The 26235-nt window shown below is 39.8% G+C and overlaps 1 protein-coding gene across 1 annotated transcript; it reads left to right on the forward strand.

The window, feature by feature from the left end:
• Positions 1–3606: 3606 nt before the first annotated feature.
• On the forward strand, positions 3607–26176 carry matr3l1.2 (matrin 3-like 1.2). The gene is made up of 24 exons (XM_033967097.2): positions 3607–3809; positions 5923–6478; positions 7534–7767; positions 9401–9462; positions 11240–11278; positions 11446–11534; positions 11913–11959; positions 12039–12152; positions 12576–12698; positions 12979–13173; positions 13648–13772; positions 14140–14262; positions 14354–14612; positions 14920–15069; positions 15507–15579; positions 15655–15671; positions 15746–15868; positions 16566–16694; positions 17405–17527; positions 17788–17915; positions 18876–19317; positions 22289–22454; positions 25170–25285; positions 25827–26176. The coding sequence occupies exons 2-24, from the start codon at positions 6110–6112 to the stop codon at positions 25860–25862; spliced, it is 3282 nt and encodes a 1093-aa protein (XP_033822988.1). The 5' UTR covers positions 3607–3809; positions 5923–6109; the 3' UTR covers positions 25863–26176.
• The last annotated feature ends 59 nt before the right edge of the window (positions 26177–26235 follow it).

Here is a 26235-nt window from a genome sequence, read left to right on the forward strand (position 1 = left end):
GCCCTCCCCTGCGCTCCGATTGGTCCAGCAACCCCTGCTACGTCATCACGTTACCCCCAAAGGTTTTAGACGCTTAAAAACATAATAATAATAATAACAACACATTTTTCATATTTCGCTATTTGTGTATTATTCTATTAGATTTTTTGATAGACCTGCCTTTTTATTTTTTACATTTACACTATTTGGAAGTGATTTTAGTCTAGATCATCTAAACTTTGAAAAGGTGATGTAATGATATATAAAATACGTTATTTAAACGTGGCACTATGAGCTGACCTTGTTTAAATTTCAGTTTTATCGGGTGATATTTGTAATTCAGTGTTTGAAGTACACAGCAACATTCAGAAAGTCTTTTGAGACTAAAATAGTCAAACAACCTAAAGTGACCTTGGCAACACATTTGTTCTGTGCCTGTTTCAAATACTTTACATTGAGAAGGTTAAACATAGATGAGCCCCAGGTGGATTTTCCAAAGGATAATTGATAGTAGGTTGCAAGTGCAAGAACAAAATACTACACCAATAACTAGTTTATTATTTCAACCACATTGGCTCCTATTAAGGTCTCTGACTAACTGATGCAATAACGTGCCACTACATGCGTTATTTATAGGAATGTGACTTGTCAGTCTTGTAGAACAAGCAGAAGTAATAATTAATTATACCTGTTATGTATGGAGCTCAACAGTGACTGCCCAACTCACAGTTCCACAACAAAATTTCCCATTAATTTTTCTCATAAAGTTTGAAAGCTTACCCTGGGGTAATACCAATGTGGTAAGTAATGAGCACAAGCTATAATTTTATTTAAAATCTGTTTATGAAACTTTATAAACTGCAAAGTTATTTGTGTTTCTTTTTGGACTTAAAGCAACTACATTATGTAGCCTATATTAGTTATCACGTAGCTGGTTAGCCTCTGCGATGCCTTTTAACTCTTAACATTTGAATTTCTTGAAAGGTCTTTGGGAAAAATGTATGGAAATGTTACTTGCAGAACCAGAGCAGGCTGTCACTGTTGAGCTTCACAGGCAGACACATCCAAACACTATTAAGCTTGCATGCTGGCTCCAAAAAACAAAACTGAAGGTGAAAAAAACAGAAAGCAGGCCTGCAAATGTTACATGTGGTGTTATGAGGTCAAGGACATATTCTGAAACACTGTGAAATTTTAGAATGGCAACACTATGAGTGTCAATGTTGAGTAATGACATTTTCTTCTGTAAGCTCAAAACACTAAATCTAAAATGTGACAGATCTGCTGCAATTCAATACCAAATATAAAACTCTACCACTCTGCTAAAGATTTTGTTTGTACTTGACATCTAAAACAAGAAAAGGAAGTAGTAGAAGACCAGTTAGTAGTAAACACTAGCTAAAAAACAGGGACACAGCAGACTACACGCATTTATCACTTCACTGATACAGAATTTGGATTAGACACTGTTTCTTTCTCAACTTAAATAGCACAGCAACAACAGAGAAACTACTTTCAGTTTCCATGCTGTTGTATAAAGATAATTTGAGGGAAAAAAAAAAAAAAAAAAAGCAATAGCTCCAAGGACAAAAACAGGGCCAAAAAGAAACACATTTTGTCTGTTGTGCTGCTCATAGTTTTGCCTCAGTGCCTCTGAGTGGACAATATATTCCACTCTTTACAACTGGCAGGGATCAGATTGAAACATTTTTTGTATAAAATGGTTTTGGATAAATCTACTGGGACAGGGGACATAGGGCTTAAAACTGGGACTGTACTGGGTAAATGGGGACATCTGGTCACCCTAATCCTTTGAAAATACCAGTTTTTTGTCTTTGTAATGACATAACTTCAAAGTATAAATTAGATCTTAAATCCAGACATAATCGGATACTTACAGTTAGCCTACTCTTACTTATTTCTTACGGAATATACCATTTTTACTCTAGGCCACACATTGGCTAACGTCTGTGCTACTTTGAACATGTGTAATGTTATTTGGAAGCTATAGTGACTGTTCCACCTCTGGCCTATTCTGTTTCTCAAACTGTGGTTCCTGCCATTTGTTTTCTTTAGAGACAATTCTATTTTTATTTTTTTCATCCTCCTGTGGGTTGAGCATAATTTAGAATGGGCAATGTTTTTTAGTTTAAGTTTAGACCTGGTTTAGTCTCATTTTAGAACTGGTTTAGTCTCATATTAGCCCCTATTTTGTCTCATATTAGACCCGATTTAGTCTAATTTTAGAACCAGTTTAGTCTCATTTTAGAACCAGTTTAGTCTCATTTTAGAACAGGTTCAGTCTCACATTAGACCTGGTCTAGTCTCATATTAGCCCCAATTTAGTGTAATCTTAGACCCGGTTTAGACTCATTTTAGGCCCGATTTAGTCTCATACTAGATCCAATTGAGTCTCAGAACAGAGTTTAGTCTAATTTTAAACCTAGTTTAGTCACATATTAGATCTGGTTTAGTCTCATTTTAGAACAGGTTCAGTCTCACATTAGACCTGGTCTAGTCTCATATTAGCCCCAATTTAGTGTAATCTTAGACCCGGTTTAGACTCATTTTAGGCCCGATTTAGTCTCATACTAGATCCAATTGAGTCTCAGAACAGAGTTTAGTCTAATTTTAAACCTAGTTTAGTCACATATTAGATCTGGTTTAGTCTCATTTTAGACCCAGTTTAGTTTAATCTCAGACCCAGTTTAGTCTCATTTCAGTACTGGTTTAGTTTCATATTAGACCAGATTTAGTCTAATCTTAGACCTGGTTTAGTCTCATTTTAGACCCAGTTCAGTCTCATATTTATGGAAGCCCGTTTCTGTCATGGAAAAAAAAAGCCCTACAGGAATTCGAAATTTTGAGTTTTAAACTCATAATTACGAGTTTTAAACTCATAATTACAAGTTTTAAACTCATAATTACGAGTTTTAAACTCATAATTGGGCTTGTAGCCAGTGCGCACATTTCACGTAATTGTACAGAGCAGAAGAGACAAGAGGACTGTTGTGTTTTATCACATACGCTCTTTTATGAATAAATTAAGCGTCAGTAAAGTTTCTGGCGTCTTGAACTAGTCAGTGGGTCGTGAGCACTGTTCTGATCACTGTTTTGTGCTGGGAGCGTTATTCTAGCCACTCATCAGCTCTGGTCTGGGTCTGTGTGCACTCCTCTTCCTGGTCTGAGGGGAGTGCTAGTTTGGTCACAACCCCTGCTGCTTTATTGAGGAAATTATTAAAATACCAAATTAATTTAATCAAAATGGGTGAGGTTCACATTTTGTAAATGTTACATCCCCACAATTACCGATTTAAAACTCTTAATTAGTTTTAAAATTCTTAATTACGAGTTTTAATCTCTTAATTATGAGTTTAACTCGTAATTAGAAGTTTCCTAATTACGAGCGAAATACTGTCTTAGGTGGTACTTTGTGTTAAAATCTGGCTCCAAATTACCTAACAGTATTTTATTTTTTTTAATTAATTAATTAATTTATTTATTTAATTATTTATTTAATTATTTGTTTGTTTGTTTGTTTATTTGTTTGTTTGTTTGATATAACAATGCTAACTTAACCAAAAAACAGGACACGCTTGAATCCAGAAGTCGGTGCTGTTTCTTCTTGTGTATTTCCGCATTAGACGCACTCACTTCCGGCAGCATTGGATCCGTTTTGTGAGACACTAGTGAATTCGTCTCAAACTGCGCTTAAAACACACAATTTACCCCCGCCACAGGTAAAAAGGACGGATTTAGTCATTTACGTACCTCCTCGTGTTTCGTGCATTACGAACCACGACTAATTATTCCACTGGACTCGCGCAAAGGTGAGTGAAATGACGCAGACTGTTAGCATGCAAGTAGCGGCTAAAGCTAAAGAAACCATACAGTCTCTGCAGAACACAAGCACTATGCGTTTTAAATGTAATTTCGTAAAATTAAGCAAGTAAACCACGCATTTCTGCGTTGTATGCGTGTCTTGCTAATTCATTTGCGCATAATTTCGTGATCAGTTCTGTCGTTTGCGGTTTGAATAAGTTTGATTGTTGCAAAAACCGCACCACTTTAGTTAGCAGCCCCGTTCATGTCGCAAGGGCTTGTAAAGTGCGTCGTGCTCTTACCGGGCCTGAGTGTCTTCGGTGCTATGGACGTGCTGTTCTTCATCAGTCTGAGGATTCCAGCTCAAATGTCTCCTCTTCGTCAGGACTGCAGCGCCAGGATCTCACATCAAAACACATGTGTCTCTACGTCCTTTTGTAGCCATTTTAAAGTTCTTTTTAGGCCTTGGATTGGACAGTCTACTGAAATCAGACATGCATTAAGAGTATTTTTGTCCCATTACGTTTTGCATTTCTGACACCTCTCTTTATAAATATGGAAGAACACAGGATTTGACGATAAGGCTGTTTTTGCTACAACATTGGTGACTTATTTACATGCAGAAGAAATTAGTCAAAGTCTATAGGAAATTCCTTTGCTTCACATTGTTTGAGTGCTTTTTAGTTGGTGGACTTCACGTGTGCCTCTGTATTGCTTTTCAGGATGTCAGTCATGATGTTGTTATTGTGAGCTGCAATGCTGCTGTCCAAATAAGAGTAATTTGTTCATTATTTACACCATAACACTAGCATTTCAATGACTTCCTCACTTTTGATCACCATTTCCAAAGCTGTTAATTTGCAATTTTATTTGTATTGATGATCCTGAAGGACTGTATAGGCATACAATATAATATCCAGAGAGAACTTTCCCCCTAAAACTCTTGTGACTAGCCTGACTAGCCAGCCCCTCATACTTGTTTTTCCAAAGCAACAGACTCACCAACCCTTTTCTGCAGAACTTTATGAACCTTGTGTTTTTTTGGTGAACATCATAATTTGATTTTTTTTTTTTTTCTGTCTGACTCTTTGTCCTGTTTCCATTGCCAGTTTGAAAGCATTTTAAAGCGGACCTATTCTGCTAAATTGACTTTTCAGAGCTTTTAACCATGTTATAGTTGTTTTCCTTCTCATTTCCCCATCAAAGTTTTTTTAGTGATTTGTTTGTGTTTGAGAAATCTTTAATTGGTTATTTTCAAGATGCCATTTTGCCACCGGCATACACCCACTACTGTTCTTCAAAATTTTCTTAATCTGTGATACACATAGAATTCGGCAACGTCATGTAGTTATTTTGGTGCAAGTGGGAAAATAATCTGCTACTTGCTAGTGCAGCTATTCATAGGAGGGGCTGACAACTGCATGGCTCTTTGTTGTGTTGACGTTTATGCTGACGTCAGCTATCATTGAGTACCGCAGTTTTTTAACACAGAAGTCAGTGGCCTTGTTTCTTTTATTACGTCGTTTTAGATGAATATTGCAATTTAAAATGTGCACATGTCCCACCAGAGAATATTTGTTTTGGGAACGAAGTGCAAGATGCATAGATGTCAAATAGACAGATAAATTGTAACATAATGATCTACGTCATACATTTGAACTATATGGCAGACATAAGCACAATAGGTCTGCTTTAAGTCAAGTTAGGGACAAAAGCTATGTTTTTGAGATGAGATGTGGCCTCTTGTTTCACTGTTTTGATTATGCACTGTACCTGTCTTTTCCTACTTGAACGTAACCAGGTGCCTGACAGAAGACTGGCTGGGCAGGCTAGTCAAATCCATTTGTCATTCTGACTTATTTAAATGACAACTTTTTATATATATATAAATATATGTAGTTTCTTAGTATCTCTCCTTTGGGGTTGTTCTGGGCTTGGTCACTTCAGCACCTTGCACTGTTTTAAATGAAAGCTTTTACCTTTTATTCTAATGTGCTTGTAAAACATCATAAACCTTTTCTCTACTCGACATGACCTGCTGTCTGCTCGACATGTTCGGCACTTTCTCTTCAAACACTATTCTGAAATGGCTCTTCTATTATTGTCTTCACTGTGTTTCAGCTTCAAGTAAAGATTGAGGAGCCTTCTGCTTTGAAACAAGAAGAGGACTTTTGCTTTTATCACAAGACTGCATTTGCCTTTAGTGCTGTGCCCTAAAACATCTCAGTATCTTCAAAGATTTTGTGATATCTTAAACAAAGCAACCAAAGTTCTTTTTGACACTGAGCATCTGTATTTGAATTCCCTAATGGCTCAGAAAGGAGGTGGATTTAGTGCGGGTCGCGGTTTACACTCTGCAGCAAACTTCAGCCCTGGGCGTCCAGGTGGGGGTATGTCTTCAGGGGGCAGTGGGGGTCATGGCCCAGAGCAAATGGGGAGGCCTCACAGTTCTGCAGAACACCTGAGCAGCACCTCCATGAAGCTGTTCTCCAGCCTGGGCCTGTCCCCCTCGGATCTAGATGCACTAGCTCAGATTCCTGAAGATCAGATCTCTGTGGAGACTCTGCCACACATTCTGAGGCAGCTGAAGAACCGCAAGAGCCACGAAGGCTATGCAGAATGGGATGAACCACGTGCCAGGGAGGGGCCACGAGACCTGCAGTATACTTTCAGACAGGTATGAGCTGTTGGAGTATCTTTTACAGGGAGCAGTTGGCAGCTAAAGTTTCTGTCTGCTGTAGCCCCAAGTAGTGCTCAGTGTAAAAACATCAAGATTGGACTACTTGACAAAGTGTAGTGAAGAGTGCAGTGTGCATTATATTGGAGAAACTATACAGCCACTCCATAAGAGAATGTACCAACACTGTCATGGGAGCTCCAGTCCATCGTACATCTCCATCTCAATGTCACTAACCACTCTTTTGAAGATGGTGAGGTACAGATCTTAGCCAAAGAAAATAAATGGTTTGAGAGGGAATTTAAATAAGCAATTTATTTTTTAGGAAAGACAATCCTTCCTTGAACAGGAATGGGAGCATGAGACATCATCTCTTCCCCATCTTTAATTCCTTTCTCAGACCCAAAGAAAACAAAGAGAGCAATAGAGCAAGTGACTCTAGGTAGCTCCTCCATTCAGATAGATATAAGGCAGTGTCCACCTGCAATCTTGGCTTTTACTACTTTACGAAATGTAGTCTTAGAAAGATTATGAACTCAGGCTTGACTTCACCCTTCTCCTTGTGAATTAAAACATTTTATGGTCCAGCTACAGGCGGCTACAGGCCCTTTAAGCTGCAATTCCACTGGTACGGCTGTAATAGCTAGATCATGTTTCAGGTCTAACCTGTCCTAAGTCGGACCAATTCAGTATAATTGTTTAGACTACATAGGACACATACATTGATGACATAAAGGCTGTGCCCACGGGGCCACATCCTGTTTTAGTACCTTGCTGTAAACCGAACCCTGGACTAACCATACAAACCACTTTGCAAAAGGGTATAAGGCAGACAGTGCATTATGGCTTGCTTTGACAAAACTGTCTTCACCCGACTGCTGTCCCTCTGGAAATGCAGCTTCACAAACAAATATAAGTTTAAGCTGCTTCACGTTGAATCAACAATCAAATAAATGATAATATACTTCCCTAATTGCTTTGGTACATCAGCAGATATATCTGAGCCCGCTGCACTCTTTCCTCTCATTCTAACTGCCATACATGCTGATACCCAGGACTCTGCTCAGAGCCATGACTTTGGTCGAAACTTTGGCCCCTCTGGAGACTTCTCCCAGCTGTCTCGACATGACTTTGGTATGTCACCCTCTTCTGACTCTACGGGGTACATGCAGGGGCAGGGACGCGTGAGCCAACCATCTCAGGGCAAAGTGGAGGACTTCCTGGGACTGAATCCACCCCGCTTCCCACATGTGTGCTTGCTGTGTGACTTTGACATTCACTCCATCATGGTGAGTACTTCCCACTGCTTCCAAAATGTCCAGTCAACTCAAATGTCTTCTCAAGTCCTTTCTTTACTTCTTCTGACAACCCCTGCATCATCAAAGGTCTTATGTTATGCTTCCCAGGTCTTTCAAATGCGTTTGGTATCCAGTTAGTGCTGGCATTTCATGTTTTAGAACTCAATGTGACACTCATGGGCTCTTTTGTCTCTACTTTCAGTAAGAGGATATTAAGCATTTTAAAAAGGGTTAGGGTCACAGTATGTTTTTCCCAACACAATTCTGCCGAGATGTTCTAGAGCCACCACATGTCCTTGTCATTGAGTAACCTAAACTGATATGCCAACCCTGTTTCTTAACCTAAGCCTAACCATTAGCATACCATAACCTTAATCTTAACCTAGCACTATTTAAATCACTACAGCTGGCAGTGACTGAAGCGTTTCTTGTTCAGCTACTGAGTACTGAGAAACATATTCTTATTTTGTTCATATAGACCTTACGTGGCTTCAGGTCCAATACATCTGGTGATATGTTGTATTCTTTACATGCCCAAATTGGGTTCTGGCAACTTCGAGAATGGTTTGCCTTTTCTTATTATTGCCTTTACAATTTTGGTGCGTTCAGCAGAGTCCAGGCCAACAAGAACAGCTTCAAATGACACTTACTACAACCTTCAAAACTCATGGTTTACTTTCTCTTCTCCTATCTACTTAAAAGTTACACTTGGGGTAATTAGGGTAGACATTTACTTAATTCATCCTTCTGCCATCTAAAACAAAAGCTAAATGCCATATCCTCTTGGAGATGATTTGTTTGGAAATCTGCAGAAAATTCTTTTCAGTTGAACATAATCCCTGGTAAATGTTGGTATTTACTTTTTGCTTTCCAAATTCTTTCTTTGAGTATGCAATAATTAGCCTTTATACTTTGGGGTGTTTTGTTTCCTGGTCATTCACTTTGCTATCTGTCCCATGTCTGCATGAGTTTTTCAAGGAGGGGGGTCTAGTCTACAAAAAAAGGTCAAAACCTAGTTCACTTTTGCTTTTCACAAATGTGTACATCGGGGTGCTAAAGCTCTACCTTACTTTAATATGGTCCGCCACTATCATGTCAAATCTGCCAGAGAGTCACACTTTGAAGAAACAGGTAGCCTGTGGTGTCAGTCTGGGTTAGTCCTCACAAAGTCTTGAATCTCCAGAGATGTGTCATTGGGATCTCCAGTCTGACCTGTGATTGTACAGTATGTAGGGCGGCCCATGATCCCCTTCAACTCAAGTCTTCACTGTTTGCTTCTAATGCAATTGCTTTTTGAAGCCATCAGTTTTCTGTGATCAGCCCTGAGTACTTTGTCTTTATATGTGGGTGTAGTCTTGATGTCCACCAGGTTTAGTTAATTTAAGGTGTCACTTGGTACAGTAAGTTTGAGAATAACTACATGTGGAGCAGGTGACTGTCAATTCAAACACCACTGGAAGGTCATCTCCAGGTAAACCCATAATTTATCTGACTTGATGATAAAAAGGGTAAAAAAAAAAAAATACTGCAGTGGAGCATTGAAATAAATGTGCTTTTCATTTGTAGTACATTTGCAGTACTTTACACTTCTTGTATATGTACTAACACTTGTGGTTTCTCTCAGGAGTGGAACCAGCACGTAAACGGACTCCGACATGCAGAGAACGGAAGAGTGCTGCTTAACATGTGAGTGTTTTAGAGTAAACATACCCTTGCTTTAGCCATAGTTTGTTGGTGTATTTTACCATTTTTAGCTAAATAATATCAAATAGGGCTACAGCTAACTTTACTTTTATTTATTTATTTATTTTTATTTAACCTTTATTTTACCAGGCAAAACATTAAGAACAAATTCTTATTTACAATGATGGCCTGGGCCAGACCAGGCAAGGGAAGTGGAAGGGGAGTTAACACAATTAGACTCACATCATTTCATTAAAATATAAAACAAACATTTACATCTGTCACTAAAAATCTCCTTTCATATCATTAGTAAAACATTTACACATGTCTTTAAAAATTACCTTCAGTTTACATTTAAAAGAGAAATGAAGGAGTCCAGTTTAAGTGACCTTTGAGCCAAATTCCAATCATTAGCAGCGGCGCATCGACATGACATGAGGCCAAGAGAAGACCTAGAATTAGGAACTTTCAGTTTGATTAGCTGTGAGGACCGAGTGTTGTATCTGGAGGGAGACTCTTGTACGAGCAGCTGACTTAGATAAGAAGGTGTGAGCCCTAGCATGGTTTTATAGACAAACATAAGCCAATGCATATTTCGTCGAGACTGCAGTGAGGGCCAGCTTACCTACCTGAGTGTACAGCAGACAGTGATGTGTCCTAAAGGGGGCATTTGTAACAAAACAGATCGCAGAATGATAAATGGTATCTAATTTTGCAAGGTTACTTTTGGAAGCATGTCGATAAATGATGTCGCCATAGTCAAATTGTGGAAGAATGGAGATCTCAACAATGGCACGTTTAGCTGGGATTGTGAAACGGGAGCGGTTTCTGTACAAAAATCCCAATTTAGCCTTTACCTTTGCCTGTACGACAGCGATGTGCTGCTGGAAAGCTAACGTACTATCTAGCCAGATTCCCAGATATTTATAATCTGTAACCTGCTCAAGGGTGGTTCCATCTGCTGTGCTAAGAAAAAGTTTGAGGATTAGCAGTTTTAATGCGGCTAAACCAGATTGCCCTTGTTTTTTTGCATTTAGTGTTAAGTTCAGTTGCAAAAAGGCTTTCTCTACATTAAGAAAACTTTCTTGTAAATTTTGATTGACTATTTCAGGGCTAGGGCCAGAGGAATATAAAATTGTATCATCTGCATACAGGTGAACAGTTCCTTTGCTAACAGACAATGGGATATCATTAATATAAATGGAGAAGAGAGTTGGTCCCAGGACTGACCCTTGAGGGGCTCCCCTGGAAATGTGGAGAGGTTGAGAAAGCCGAGAGGCAATCATTACCTGTTGTACTCGGTCTACTAGAAAATTTGAGAACCATGCCAGAGACTGATTGGAAACCCCAACACGGCGAAGTTTTTCCTGTAAGATGTGGTGGTTAACTGAATCAAAAGCTTTTGCTAAATCAATAAAAGCTTGACTAAATTACTTTAGTGATCAGTACAGAATTCCCACATTAGAAATGTATTGCATTTTTAAGTGGCCACTGTAGTCTGGTTTAGCCCCCCCTCTTAGGTAAAAGCTAAAGGTGTGGCAGACTATAATTTATTTTGGCCGTCAACCTTTAGCTGCTGCTGAGACCCTGGTTTAGTCTTGGTTTATACCCTGGTGTGTACCCGGCGAGGCCCTGGTTTAGTCTTCATTTAGCCTCAGCGAGGCCCTTGGTTATGCCTTGGTCTATACCCTGATTTATACCTGGTGAAGCCCTGGTTTAGCCTGGTGTACTTGATTGAGTCCTTATCATTGTTTCTTCTGTGTATCTCTCTTCTCTGCAGGTATCCAGACTGGGAGCCACCCATGTCCTCCAGCAGAAGGTCACAAACTTTGACAATACAAATATGAACAATGACATGTCCTTTATGGCCAACCATGTTCTATTATCTGTGTGTTTTGGTCTGTGAGGCGTGTGTGTGTCATGAAAAGCTCTATACAAGTGCTATGTATTGGTTTTATTTCTATTACTCTGGTCTCCTTCTCTCAGTGGGGGTATGGACACTCCCAATCTCTCAGATGGGATTTTGGGACCTGCTCCCTTGTCCGGCCAAACTTCAGGACTATCCTCAGGCTGGGGTAAGGCCTTCTGCTTGGAAACCTGAGTCACATCACTCCAATTCCTCTAATTCTTATACTTTTATATGTAGTATTAAGTTTTATTTTGGCCTCTTTACAAGTGGTAAAAAAGGCAAGGCAGGTTTATTTGAATTACTTTCTGTACAAACTGTGCTATACAAAGTGCTTTACAGAATGAGAAAGACAACAAATCAAAATGTAAATGATCATCATAATATTTACTTAGAAGTACAAAATAAAAAGTACACATAGTAAGTCACCCACAATAATGGTTTTATTTGTTTTGCTTTCATAGTTTGCTTTCACATTACATTAATACTGTAACAATAATTAGCATTAATGTAATGTGATGTATTGGTTTTCTATGGTGTTTCTCAGGAGGAGCGGCTGGATTGGCTCAGAGGAACACACAGGGACAGAACACGGTCAGTATTGCATCAGTAGCATATAGTTTGTACACCAGCCGCACACATGGTGAATGTCGTGAATGTTTTCTTGCTTCAGAGAGCCAGAGTGGTGGTGGTGAAATACGACCGCAGACCTCTCAGTGACAAATCCCTCTTCAGCTTTGTTGAGCCGTTTGGACGATTAAGAGAGCACCTGCTGCTCAAGAACAAGGTACGACTTAAACCACAACCACCTGTGTCATACTAATACTACTACTACTTTAACAGCTGCTACAAATACTACTACTCATACTACTGCCACAGTACTCAGAACAATCACAAAACAAGGTACTACTGCAACTCTAAGCACAAACACTACTGTCTTACTAACACTACTACGACCATTGTACTGCTGAAGAACAAGCTGCACCTATTACTGCTGTTAGCACTTATATTAGTAGCATAAAAATATCACTATCACTGTTGCTACAGCTTCCATACTCATAGTGTTCAGTGTACAGGAGATACTCTGAATTAAGGTAGCACTACTCCAAAAAGGACTCAACATAAATAAATGAATGTACTCTTCATCAAAATCAGTAATGTGTACACTAGAGTATTAATTTACATACATTTTTGTTTTGGCCCCGTTTAGGGCTTCCTGGAGATGAGCACCCACGACGAGGCTTTGGACATTATCAACTACTATCAACAGAATCCTGCGACTTTAGGAGGAAGACCACTGGTGTTTGAGCTGTCTAAACGGCTTTTCATAGAGGTACAAGGTTTACAATGACTATAATGGAGATTGTAATATTTCATATAATAAATGCTGCAAAAACAGCTGACTAAAAATAAACAAGAAAAAACAAACTTGGCAACTTCCAACTAAAGGTACAAAGATTAGACAGCATTGAGAAATGGTGCCTAATCTTCAAGCATCAGGTTATTTAGCACAGTAATGCATTCAGTGAGTACAAATTTTAGTCTTCAGTTACAAAATGTGTGTGCATCTAAACCAGAGCTGCTTTATCCTGACCTAAAGACTGTCACTGCAGAAGCCACAGTCCCCTCAACAGCCCCCCAAGCCAATGGAGCGAATTGTGAACCGCAAACTCCGAGATGACACCCCCGCGGTCAGCCAAGTGGTCTACTTCTCCAACCTGCCACGAGGGGAGGACAAGAAGAACGACCTGCTCACCATTGCAGGGAGGTTCGGGACTGTGGAGAAGCACCTTTTCCTTCAGAAAGAGGTGACTGCTCAAACTCACAATAACGATGCACGATCAGCTGCCATTATTATCAAAGAACTTCTATAAAAGCGCCTCACGACCAATGTTACTGCTCCTGCTGGGTTTGGAATGGGCTTACTGAATGAAATCATAATATTAAAACATAAATCACATATATTGCTGTGTTTCAGGTGACATCACCACATTTTACAGGCCAGTCATATTTAACACAGATGAGGGGCAGATAAAATGAATATTGTTCAAATGTAGATTTGTGTTCTTGGGTCTAGTCACTGATAGAAATGATCAAGTTCAACATTTGAGAATTAACCTTTTGGATATTTGATGGTTAAGTACAGTGTAATCAACGCAAAAATCTGTCTCTTGCTCCCATCTAGGAGTATGACATCATCACATGCTAGAAACTGTAAACCGCCAATTGTTTAACTTTATGGTGTGATCCCAATGTGCTGAATTCCATGTCCTTGTGCTCAGGGTTTCATTCAGCTGTCCTCCCCTCGAGAGGCAGAGATGATGGAGAAATACTACAGCATGAACCCCCTAGTGGTCCGAGGGCATCAGGTCCGCTGCCACGTCTGCACCAAATACAAGACCCTCAAGTAAGTCGTCCTCATGTTTGAGCCTACACCTGGGTTAGACCTGCTAATGGGCTCACCTTCACACATCACATGTTACCTACCATAGAATTTACATGTTTAGATGAAAGCGCTAGTTTCACTTCAGTCTCTCTGTGCTTTAAAAAAATAAATAACTGGCATTGAGCACTTAACTCCAGGCAGAGTAACAGCTGACCAGCAACCACAAAATGAGCAGCTTTTAAAGGATCAGTATGTAGCCTGCACTTACTTACAGTTTAAAAAATGTAATACAATCAAAACATACTCTTACAGACTACTTTTAGCTTCACAAATTTATACTTTATAATTTATTCAGATTTTAAATCTGTGTAACTTTGTTTCTCTTCAGCGTGCCACAGCAAGGTAGCACCAAAGGCTCTGGTTCCCAGGGCTCACGCGGGGCAAGATCAGCCAGGTCCTCCAGTCCCAGGCGTTCCACAGACAGGAAGAGGAGTCCTAGTCCTAAGCCCAGGTGCCTCCTCTGCCTTTGCCTAAACTAGTCCAAAAATAAACCAAGAACTTTGTCTGAATTCTGTTTAAACTTCATGTTCTCTGTCATACAGGACCAAAACAGAGCGCAGGAAGGAGGAGCGGCCCAAACCAAAAGCAGAGTCTAAACCTAAACCTAAACCAGAGCTGAAACCAGAGCTGAAAGCAGAGATTAAAGCTGAACCTAAAGCTGAGCCTAAGCCTGAGCCTAAACCTGAGTCTGAGTCTGAGCCTAAGTCTGAGCCTAAAGCAGTTGCAGTGACGGAGGAGAGCGGCTGCGAGGATGAGCGCCCAAGCATTCAACAGGAGCCAGAGGGAGAGGGGGAACACAAGGTGAGAGCACCTTCCAAACCACATAATGCAGTCCTGGTGCGGTCCTGGTGCAGTCCTGGTGCAGTCCTGGTGCAGTCCTGGTGCAGTCCTGGTGCAGTCCTGGTGCAGTCCTGGTGCAGTCCTGGTGCAGTCCTGGTGCAGTCCTGGTGCAGTCCTGGTGTAGTCCTGGTGTAGTCCTGGGCTTATCAGACTAGAGGAATTGAAGACAAAAACCATACCAGCACCACAAAGTTTAAAGCAAGGCAAATGTTTAGAGATGTATTTAAAAGGTACAGTATAATGACAATGTGTTTTCTTTGTGTAACAGGTCTCTAATGGTGATGGACGTTCTGAGGACACACCTGAGGAAGAGGGAGGGGTGGATGAAAAGGTGAAGGGGGTGGAGTCTGAGGAGACAAAAGACACCATCATAGCTGACACTGAGGAGTGTGTTGAAGGAAATCTACAGGAAGATGAGGTAAAGCCACCCCCACAGCTGCTGTGCACCAAGACACATTAATGCCTCCTTTAATCTGTATGAGTGCACACTGCAGCCTCCCGGCTCCTTGTGTGTTTTCATGATCACCCCCCTTCAGTCATGTGACACAGTTGCAGTCCTAAACTAATCTTTGATCATGTTTTCACAGCTTAATGTGATTTTTTTCAGAATTTAGCAATGATGAGTCTGTTATCTGGAATTTTAAGAGTAATCATATAGTATGTCATGTGAGAGACAGTCATTGCATTAAAACTGCTTATCTGCCCAGATGTAAAATAGTCTCATGTATTTTAAATAGATTAAATTAGATTAGATTAAATGTCATCTGTTTATTTATGTGCACTTGAGCAGATACACACACACTTACTTTGTGCATGTATCTACAAACAGCATTGTGACCTATGCTTTGTTGTCAGGACTTTCTGGAGAACATGGATGACATGGTGGTTGTGGATGAAATCGAAGAGGAAGATGGGGCTGATGCCATAGGTACATGTCAAAGAGCCAGTGTGTCCACACGATGTGTAATGTGATGTAAGTCTAAACATGTGTTGTGTTTTACAGATAACTCTGAGAAAGGGGTATGTATATTTAGTGTGTTTGTCATTAGTCCCTGTTTGGTTTCCATGGTGCTATCGTGTGTCATGTGATATAGGGCATGCGTGTGGTGCTGGTTGTGGGCTTTAAAAAAGGATACAACCATCTGAATGAACTCATGCAGCTGGCCCAGCCCTTCGGCAAAGTGGTGCGCTACCTCATCCTCGACATGCAAAACAAGGTCTCTTGGATTATCTTTCCAGCCCTCTCTTCTCTCCATCTCCTCTTCCTCTTCTCTCCAATCTCCCTCTCTTCTCTCCACCTCTTCCTCTTCTCTCCCATCCCTCCTTCTTCTGTCCCATCTCCCATCATTTTTGGAAAAGTGCCAAAAAGAGAAGACAAGAAAGGGTTCTTGTCTTCTCTTTTTGGCACTTTTCCAAACCCTCCTCCTCCTTCCTTTTCCTAGGCACTGCATCTTATGTGACTGCATCCTATGGGGTATTAGCACCATGCGGTGCCTATGTACTGTATTCTGCAGACAATAATATGCATTAACAAAACTGCCACTGCTATAGTGCCTGTCTGGTATTAAAATGATGGATTTAATATGAAACTTTGATTCGACATTTGTGGACTGTGCTTTCCTGGTAAAGAGGTGTGTCTCTTCTGCACAAGCGAAGGGAGCCTATTCCAAAGCTACAGCTCCAAGCTGTGAAGGATACTTACTGAGTGTTAAGTGGAATTCGGGAGGAAGTAGGAACAGGTTTGGAAAAGGGCCCCGTCTCCTTGTCTTGTCTCCTCTCCTAACTCCTCCTCTTCTTGTCTCCTCTCCTAACCACTCCTCTTCGAGTTCCCTCTCTCCTCCTTTTCCTGTCTCCTCTCTCTTTCTCTCCCAGTCTCCTCTCTCATAACTCCTTGTCTCCTCTTGGTGTCCTCAGGCGTATCTACAGTTCTCCACAGAGGAGGAGGCTGTGGCCATGGCAAAGTTTTACAATGGAAATGTGCAGGCTACAGTCTGTGGACGACCGGTTAAGATCTGGCACTACACTGCACAGCCCACCATACAGGTACTACTGTTACTACTACTACTGCTGCTGCGATTATAACTATTACTAGTGTACCACCTTTTGCTATTGTTATTTAATTTAATTTATCTATATACATTTACATAGATATTATCAAAAAATAAGATGCTGACATGCATGTAAATGTTTACCCATTCCCCTTAGCTTCTCCCACCCTCCACCAACTAGTTTACTTGGCATTGAATCCTAGGTCATGGAGAAAGCATAGACTGTATATATAAACGGACATGGCTAACCTGCTAGCCGCCACATTCCAAATAAGAAGTGAGCATGGCTTCAATTCACTTTGCATTGCTATGATACTCCATCCATTTTCTTCCGCTCATCCGGGGCTGGGTCATGGGGGCAGCAGTCTAAGCAGGCACTCTCAGACGTCCCTCACTCCAGACACATCCTCCAGCTCCTTCTGTGGGACCCCAAGGCATTCCTAGACCAGCTGAGAGACATAGTCTCTCCAGCGTGTCCAGGATTTCCCCCAGGGACTCCATCCGTTGGGACATTCCTAGAACACCTCCCTAGGGAGCCACCCAGGGCTATGATAACCCCCTTTCATATGACTGTAGCCAAACGCTATGGGTGACGTCACACTCTCTTAGTACACTTCTTTATACAGTCTGTAGCATAGTTTATAGTAAGGTAGTTCATGAAACATCTCTCATCTCATGAAGCTGCTGTTGTGTGTTTTCCCTCAGTTTGGTTTCGTTGTGTACATTGGTAAACTTCCTGATGCAAAGTACACAAAGGACGAGGTCCTGGAGTTGGTGGAGCAGTTTGGCAAAGTCAGGAAGTACTTTCTGCACTACATTCGCAGAGAGGTGAGTGTGCTCTTGTCTCTGGCATAGAGGGGGTACTAAACCTTCAGTATTGGCCCCACTAGAAAAGAATCTCACTAGATAGAGCTTATAGCTCACTTTCGACGGACAAATACAACTATGGGAATACTAGTGTGTCTCTGTATACATGTGTTTTTAGAGTTTCTGTAGCATGTCTTTAGAGTGTACTAGCCTGTGTCTCTGTAGGGTCTCTGTAGGGTCTCTGTAGGGTGTACTAGTGTGTTTGTGTGTACTCTTCTCAGTGCTACATTGAGATGGATACAGAGGAGCAGGCAGAGCGAGTGGTGGAGCATTACAGACAGCACCCAGCTGTTCTCTACGGCCAGCGCCTCACCATCTATGTCAGCCGCAAGTACAGAGTCCTGCGCGGGTTAGTACTGAAAATACTGTACTATTACAAAGTATCACACAGACAGCAACACAGAACCACACATAGTAAAAGCCAAAGTTAAATCTGTCAACTGGACCAAATGTTGTCGGAATGAAGACGTTTCGCTGCTCATCCAAGACCCTTCTTTAGTTCTGGCCAGATTGCTTGCGGACACTTCCTTATATCTAGCTGAAGGGAGGCGCTAACTACACTGAAATCTAGCTCCTCCATCCAACCACACACATCCACTGCAGTGTTATTTCACTTTGCTACCCCCTGGAGGACAATTTTCAGATGTAACACAGCACCATTCAGAAACGTCTTCTCACATTCCCACAGCCATCAACACAGCTGTCAACAAGCTAAACACATCCCATAATTCTGCTGAATTATACAGGGTTCCCCTTGAGTGATGTCATCTGTACAGAGGTTTATCGAGCAGCCAAAAATACTCAAATATGGGTAACACTACTTAAAAATAACATCACTTAATTGAGTAGTTTCTTAGACCACTACTTTGTACTTCTACTTAAGAGTAAAAAAGTATTTGGACAAAGTAATACTCAAGGGTAACTGTCTAACATCTGATTTATGATTTGAAGTTATTGTCATTTGAAGGAAGAACATTGAAAATATCACATGTGCAGTATTCAAAGGAGAGACACACAAATGAGACAAACTAAATCATATCTGAAGCTGATATTTCATATTGTAAAAGCTCAAGTCACTTAGACTTTCTCACAGTGGGAAAAGGAACCACAACTTTTACTCAAGTAAATGTATGCTAATAGGAAAGTACTCTAAAGTTGTTGTTTTTTTTAAGTTATTGGGTAAATGTAAATGAGTACTACCTATTTCTACATCTGTTGTATTGTGATGAGGGGTGAATGGGCATTCCTTTTAAATGTATAATTCAAAACAAATGTTCCTGCAGCAACATTAAAGAAAGTTTTTTTGTAGGCGACATGTGGTGATCCCAGGCTCTGAGAAGAAGGCCTCAAAACGAGAGAAGGATTCTACCCCAAAACGCACATCCAACGATGAACCACCAGTCAAAAGAATAAGGGAGGAGAGAACAGAGAAGAAAGAGGAGAGAACAGAGAAGAAAGGGGAGAGGAAAGAGGAGGCAGTTAAGGAAGTAGGAGATGGGGACGCATCTATGAAGGATGTAATTGAGGAACTGAAAGAGGACACATCTAAAGAGAGAGGAGATGAGGAGAGCAAAGAGGAGGCATCTAAGGAGGAAGGAACCATGGAATCTACCCAGGACGTAAGAGACGAGGAACAATCCGAGGAGAAGGAAGATGAGGATCAGAAAGAGGAGAATTCTATAGAAGATAAGGAGGAGGACGATGACACGCTGTTACAGACGTCTGAGGACGAGACACTGGACCAGGATCAGGTGAGAGCACTCACTGCATATCAGGGTTTATTTTGTCGAATTTAGCATAAAACCACTAGTGAACCAGGGAATGGGGCTGGAAAAGATTTAAAAGCCCTGAACCTGATTTTTTTTTTTCCTTATGTATTTAACCAAATGAGTCTCGCTCCTGTACCGATATATTATATAAGCAGCTCTTGAAGTCAAAATAAGTCCACAGTGTACTGTCTGCATCTAATTATAAAGTGTTTTAATATCCAAGACTCAGGAATTAACACTGTTAGCATGCTACTTGTTGTTAGCGTAACCGTTACTCTGTAAAACTCCACACTAGTTTCTGAAAGTTCTGAAAAGTGCTTAATAAACTCTTCCTTGTGAATAATGGGGATGCTCTGAATGCATAAGGTAAGTGAGGAATAACTTTGGGCCACTGCAAACTGTTTAAAATGATCTAGTTCTGTTTTTCACATTTTTAAGACTGTATTTTCTGGACTATACATTGCTCCAGACTTCAAGTCGTACCAGTAAAAAAAATGCATACTAATGAAGAAAAAAACATAAGTCGCACTGGACTACAAGTCACATTTTGGGGGGAAATTTATTTTACAAAATTCGAGAGCAAGAACAGACATTTTATCTTTAAAGGCAAGTTATGATAACAATAAAACAACAGGCTGAAAAGCAGTACAGCACGCTAACGTAACACAACGAACTGAATACGTGTCTGGTATGTTAACATAAGATATTAACAGTTAATCAGATAACTACATGAACGTAACATATGTCGGCTTGCCCACAAACACGAAAGACACAAGAGTTCTTTTCACTGATGTTTACTGTGGTCTTACTTCATCACAGTTCACACTGTAGAACTAGCAAACACATAAAATATAACATAAGCTCTGGCTCATATTACATATACACACAGAACTGCATATGAATGCATGGAAAATATACACACCACTTTGACCTGCTATAAAACAAACCGGTGAACCAAAAACTTTATATTTTACTTTTCAATTGTTGTTCTGCCGGGTAAGACTTCACATTAGCAAAAAGGCTGAACTGGAAAACAGGAAGTAGTTTTCGTGACCTTTAAGTAAACTTATGATAAACTAAACATTTACAATATGAATGAAAAATTATCGCCTGTATGGTCTTTTAAATGAAGGGGAAATAAATAAGGGGAAATTAAATATGAAATGTATTAAAAAAAAATGTTAAGTCAATTTTCTTACAGGTATTACAAATACATCAGTACCATATATTGGTCAAACAAGTGAACTGTAACATGTATAATCAACCGTTGGATAACACATATTTATTCAGCTACATGAAGCATAGACAAGGAACTGAAAAAAGGAACTGTTTATATCTTACGTTAACATATCAGACAATCAGATAACTAAAGCATAAAAACAAGCTAACAAGTTTACTCTTGATCTCTCTCCAAATCACTAAATATATTGAATTCTTCATCCTCTGTGTCACTTCTGAACAACTCCACCTGCTCTGCAAGTACATGAAGTATTGCTCCAGCATAGCTGTCATACTGGTACACAAGCCTAGAGTGTCCTCACACAGTTGTCAGTGTGACAGTAACAAAGACGTGAAATTATATATTTTGATAGTTTCACATATAAGTCCCATCTCAGTATAAGTTGCTCCCCTGGCCAAACTATGAAAAAAAAGTGCAACTTATAGTTCGTTAAATAAGGTAATTCTGCTCAGAAGTCTGATTTATAGTAACAATACTAAATCAGTGATGGATGAAGTACTCAATTTTTCTTAAGTAAAAGTACAAATGCAAAGGTAAAAAGTTACTCTAGTAGATTTTTTCAAGTAATACTTTTACTTAGTTGAAAGTGTTTAAGTACCAGTTTAAAAATGTACTTAAAGAGTAAAACGTAAGTGTTGTTAATTTGTTTAAGTGTAAATGTTGATAAAAACAATAAGTAACAGTAAAGTAACAATACCAGTCAATTTCTTTATTTTCCGTGTGAATTTTGGTTGTTTTTGTTTGCTCAAAATCAAAGCTTGAACTCATAAACTTTAGTCAGAATGTTATCATGAATATGGTAAAAATAACCCCTTAAATCATATGAAAAGTACTTTTTAGTTTCTACTCCACATTTTTGAACTGGACTGAAAAGTAAAAATACCTAAAAAAGTCAACTTACTTCACCAGAGTTGAGAGCAGGTATCTGCTTTACTACTTGTACTTTGTTACCTTCCACCACTGTAATAAATGCATGCTTTGTAACTAAACTGTTGTATTTTGACATGGCCATATTCCAGTGGACCCCATTGAATTAACTTTATTTTTCCCAGAGCTGTATTGTAGTCTGGCACATTCATAGGCTGCATATATAAAACAAAGGTCTATGGACTACACCAGAAATCACTTCACCGTAAACAATCTGAACACTACAGCCATAACGTTTTAGAGAAAGTGAAAGAGGAGCTGCAGCACCAGTGAATAAAGATTTGTTCTTAAAGGTGTAGTACCTGATTTTACCATCTTAAAAACATGAAAAACAGAACTAGTTTTATTCACCACGATGAATTTATAAGCACTTTCCACAACTCTGAGACCAGAGTGGAGTGTGCTGATATGCCAACAATAATCACTAGATGCAGACAGCAGACTTGTTTTGACCTTAGTATACAAATACGTATATATGCGTATATGCTTATAATATATCTGTTGGGTACAGGACCTTTAGTGTTATGTGTAAATAATACAACTAGTACCATATTCCCAGAGGTATTTTATAACCCTAGCAACCTTTGCTATTTGTACCAGTTCAAAATGCAGTGTTGTTTTGATTAAAATACATGGTGCCACCTAAACATAAACAAGAAATCTTTGTATTTCATAATAATAATGAATTTACTAATAATAAACTTAATAGTATCCTAAATAGTATCCTGAATGGTATACTAATAGTAATCTTTTTCATAATGCAGCCTTGTGGTCTTTCCCTTGTAGATTAAGGAGGAGGAGGAGATGGAGACCAATCTGGACTCTCCTCAGACTGAAACCTCTCCCTCTGAGTGTGACGCCCCGCCCCTTTATTCTGAAGCTCCACCCGCTGACAGTAAACCCACCGTGGCCTCGTTACCACTGCCCCCATATGACCCAAATACTCCTTTAGGTGAGATTTGCCACTATTACTTGAGGCTGTAATAGTAGTAATGTTTATGTGGATTGTAGTTGCAGAATATGTACTTTCCTATTGATTGATGGTCATCTTAAGGTGTTTACGGTACTTATGGGATTGTGTCATCAGATTTTTTAGCTTTAGCTTAATGTTAACATTAATGATTTTAGATGAGGTAAGATGCTAAATATTGACTTGAACGTTCATTCAAAAGTACTAGTTACTGGCATTAGTGACCCAGCAGTTAATTTTACATTTTGACATTGTTTTGTTCAATCTGGAACATTCCCAAGCGCTTTGAAAACTGCGGTTATCAAGCCTCCCCTAAAGAAGAGCAGTCTTGATGCCACAATATTGAACAATTATCGACCAATCTCAAATCTGCCGTTTTTTGGCAGAGTCCTCGAAAAAGTTGTTTACCAACAACTTATTAACTTCCTCAAAATGAACAACTCCTTTGATGTCTTCCAATCAGGTTTTAGACCCCACCACAGCACTGAGACTGCTCTTATCAAGGTGACAAATGACATCCGCCTGAACACTGATGCAGGCAAAGTCTCAGTTTTGATCCTGTTAGATCTGAGTGCTGACTTTTACACTGTGGATCATGGGATTCTCTTACAGAGACTAGGGGACTGGGTGGGCATCTCTGGTATGGCACTAAACTGGCTCAAGTCCTAACTAGAAAACGGAGTACTTTGTTGAAATTGGAAAATGTATATCAGGTAAAATGTCCCTGACCTGTGGGGTGCCCCAGGGTTCAATCCTGGGACCCCTGCTGTTCAATCTCTACATGCTGCCGTTAGGCCAGTTCATGCGCAGCAATAATGTGTCTTCTATGCAACTATGCAGATGACACTCAGATCTATCTCACTGCAGCAGGTGAATATGGACCAGTGGATTCACTCTGACACTGCATCCAACAGATCAGTGTGTGGATGCAAAACAACTTTCTTCAGCTAAACTCAGACAAGACTGAAGTCATCGTCTTTGGCCCACAGAAACATGAGAAAGTGTCAGCAGTCACCTCCAGTCTCTCTCTCTAAAACCTTCAAATCAGGCTCGAAATCTAGGAGTAATAATGGACTCAGACTCAGAACTTTAACAGCCACATCAAATTAATAACATCTGCAGCTTTTTACCACCTAAAAAAACATTGCAAAAATCAAAGGTATACTGTCAAAGCCAGACTTAGAGAGACTTATCCATGCATTTGTCTCCAGTAGGTTAGACTACTGTAACGTCCTGCTCACTGTCCTCTCCAAATGAGCCTTAACACAGCTGCAGTACATCCAGAACACTGCTGCTCGGGTCCTGACTAGAACCAGGAAGTACGAGCACATATATCCTGTGCTCAGGTCTCTGCACTGGCTCCTGTAGCACAAAGAATAGACTTTAAAGCAGCTCTGCTTGTGTATAAGTCTCTCCATGGCCTAGGTCCAAAGTATATCTCCGACATGTTAGTGCCATATGAACCATCTCGCACTCTGAGGACTTCAGGGACCGGCCTCCTGCTGGTCCCAGAGTCAGGACTAAACATGGGGAATCAGCGTTTCAGTTTTATGCAGCTAAAACTTGGAACAGTCTTCCTGAAGATGTGAGACAGGCCTCTACTTTGATAATGTTTAAATCCAGGCTCAAAACAGTTCTGTTTAGCTGTGCATATGACTGACAGGTTTTTATTCTGCACTCTTCTCCTTTAATGGTAATTTTATGATGAAAAAGAAACATGGACTGACGGACTTGTATTAGACATAGTAAAGTGACAGGAAAGTTTTGTAAAGTAATGGGAAAGTTCTTAAACTGATCAAGACGGTGTTTAAAGAGTGAGAGAGTTTTTAGGGTGCAAACGAGTGGGTGAGAGAGTTGCAGATTGGGTGATTATTTATGTTTTGATTTGTGTGATTTTAATGTCTTTCTTATTCTGTAAAGCACTTTGAATTACCTTGTGTACAAATTGTGCTATACAAATAAACTTGCCTCGCCTTGGCTAAAGTGCAGTGGAACAATCTGATAATGTATCTATGGACAATTTGCACAACTGCCAGAAATGTGTCACTTTCCATTCCAAGCCCCATACTCATTTCTTTGCCCCCTTTTAAAAGAGTCCTGTCCCCATGAACTGTTTCCCATCAGGTAAATTAATAATTTAATCAACAACATGGTTTAAACAAGGTTATGGTTAGGCAAGCAGTAACCAAACCAAAAAAAAAATTCAAACCATGAGTCAGGAACAGGTTTTGGTTTGAACCTTTAGCCCCACCCACTTAGTCCTTTCTGCTGCTGTAATGTTGCACCATGACACAAAAACAAGTGTGGTATCGAGTCATGCAGTTGTTTCCTTATAGTTCTCAAATCTCTGCTATCATTTTCTTTTTCACTCTTGAAAATGCACCATGTCAAAGAGTCAAGGGTGTGGGATAGTGTTAGGCCCGTGAGTTTTGGTTACATATTTTCATGCAATCAGGGACATTGTTACTGTCAGTAGCTTCTTAGTTATTCAGAAAATCCAATGTAAAATGAATGGATGATCTTTTAGTCTCATTTTTGTTCTTCTTTAGCTGCTTTTACCAGACAATGCCCTGATTGTAAAGAGCATTTATCAAATCAGATACAGGCCCTTAAAATTTAGGATCCGTCTCCAGAAAATGAATGCAAGTCAATAGAATGTCCCCGCAAAGCATGTAAATGGAATGTATGTGTTCTCAGGAGTGGAGCACGTGAAGATGGGGTACTACTGTCGCATATGTTTCCTGATCTACTCCAATGAAGAGACGGCCAAACGCACCCACTGCAGCAGCCAGGCCCACTACGACAAGCTACAGGTCAGAGCTCAGAGCTACAGGTCACATGCTTTAGGCCTGCATTTTTATTAGGATTGAAGTGCATAAAACAGATTTTCATGCATTTTCTAATTAGCACTGGTAGTATGCCACCAAACAAAGTAATAAATATTCTAGTTTTATATAACTTCAGGGGCAGTTTCTGTAAAAAAAAAAGTTAAAGTACAAAATAACCGGAAGAGGTCAAACATGGGCTATATTTAATTCCATAATTATCTGCTGCCAATGTCCAACCAGAAGGTAAACAATGAACTAGATAGATATATGGACTTTAACCTGCAGGCTATGAAATGCCATCGAGAGTTACCCGTGATGATGGTCCAGGTTCTAAACCAGATCTATTTTAATAGACCCATCATTCAGATTTGTAGTACAGGCCTCTGGTGTAGACTAGTGTTGTCACGCTTCTCACCCTTGTTATCTCTTTGCAAACTCAATACTGAAGATGGATTTAAGGACTAAATAATTGATTTTGTTATGTTATACAGAATCCTAAATAAATGTATTTTCCTTATTTTTACAGAAATACCTGGAGAAGAGAAAGACGTCACCAAAATAGTTGTTTTTTTCATTAAGTTTTATACAAACCTAAAAATACGCAAAACATCGGCTCTAAAAGATTTTTTAAGTTGTGCCTTTGGTATGACTAAAATAGTGAAAAAGACTAAATCTTCCTTGTGGACATGTCTGACGTCACGAGGAGCTGATCAAATGTACAAGGTTCTGTTTTTATTAAGCTCATACTCACTGTTGTTCATAAGTGAAAAACAATACTGCAGATATGTTGACATATATACAGTGAACTACCATTACCTTTGGGTGTCTTGGTCTGTTTTATTTTTTTTCCTTGTACAAACTGCATCTTGGATCAAAGAGAAAACGTTTTTTTAATAAAAGAGCATTTCTTTGAAGACTGTTTTTTAATGCTCCTA

Source organism: Periophthalmus magnuspinnatus, chromosome 5 (genome assembly GCF_009829125.3).
Source record: "Periophthalmus magnuspinnatus isolate fPerMag1 chromosome 5, fPerMag1.2.pri, whole genome shotgun sequence".
Lineage (NCBI taxonomy): Eukaryota > Metazoa > Chordata > Actinopteri > Gobiiformes > Gobiidae > Periophthalmus > Periophthalmus magnuspinnatus.

Bases quoted from the DNA above. Each gene is read 5' to 3' on its own strand.
- matr3l1.2 (XM_033967097.2), top strand. From the start codon at position 6,110: ATGGCTCAGAAAGGAGGTGGATTTAGTGCGGGTCGCGGTTTACACTCT. The intron at 12,153-12,575 runs GTACGACTTAAA...GGCCCCGTTTAG, and splicing joins ACCTGCTGCTCAAGAACAAG to GGCTTCCTGGAGATGAGCAC. The intron at 15,869-16,565 runs GTCTCTTGGATT...TGGTGTCCTCAG, and splicing joins TCCTCGACATGCAAAACAAG to GCGTATCTACAGTTCTCCAC.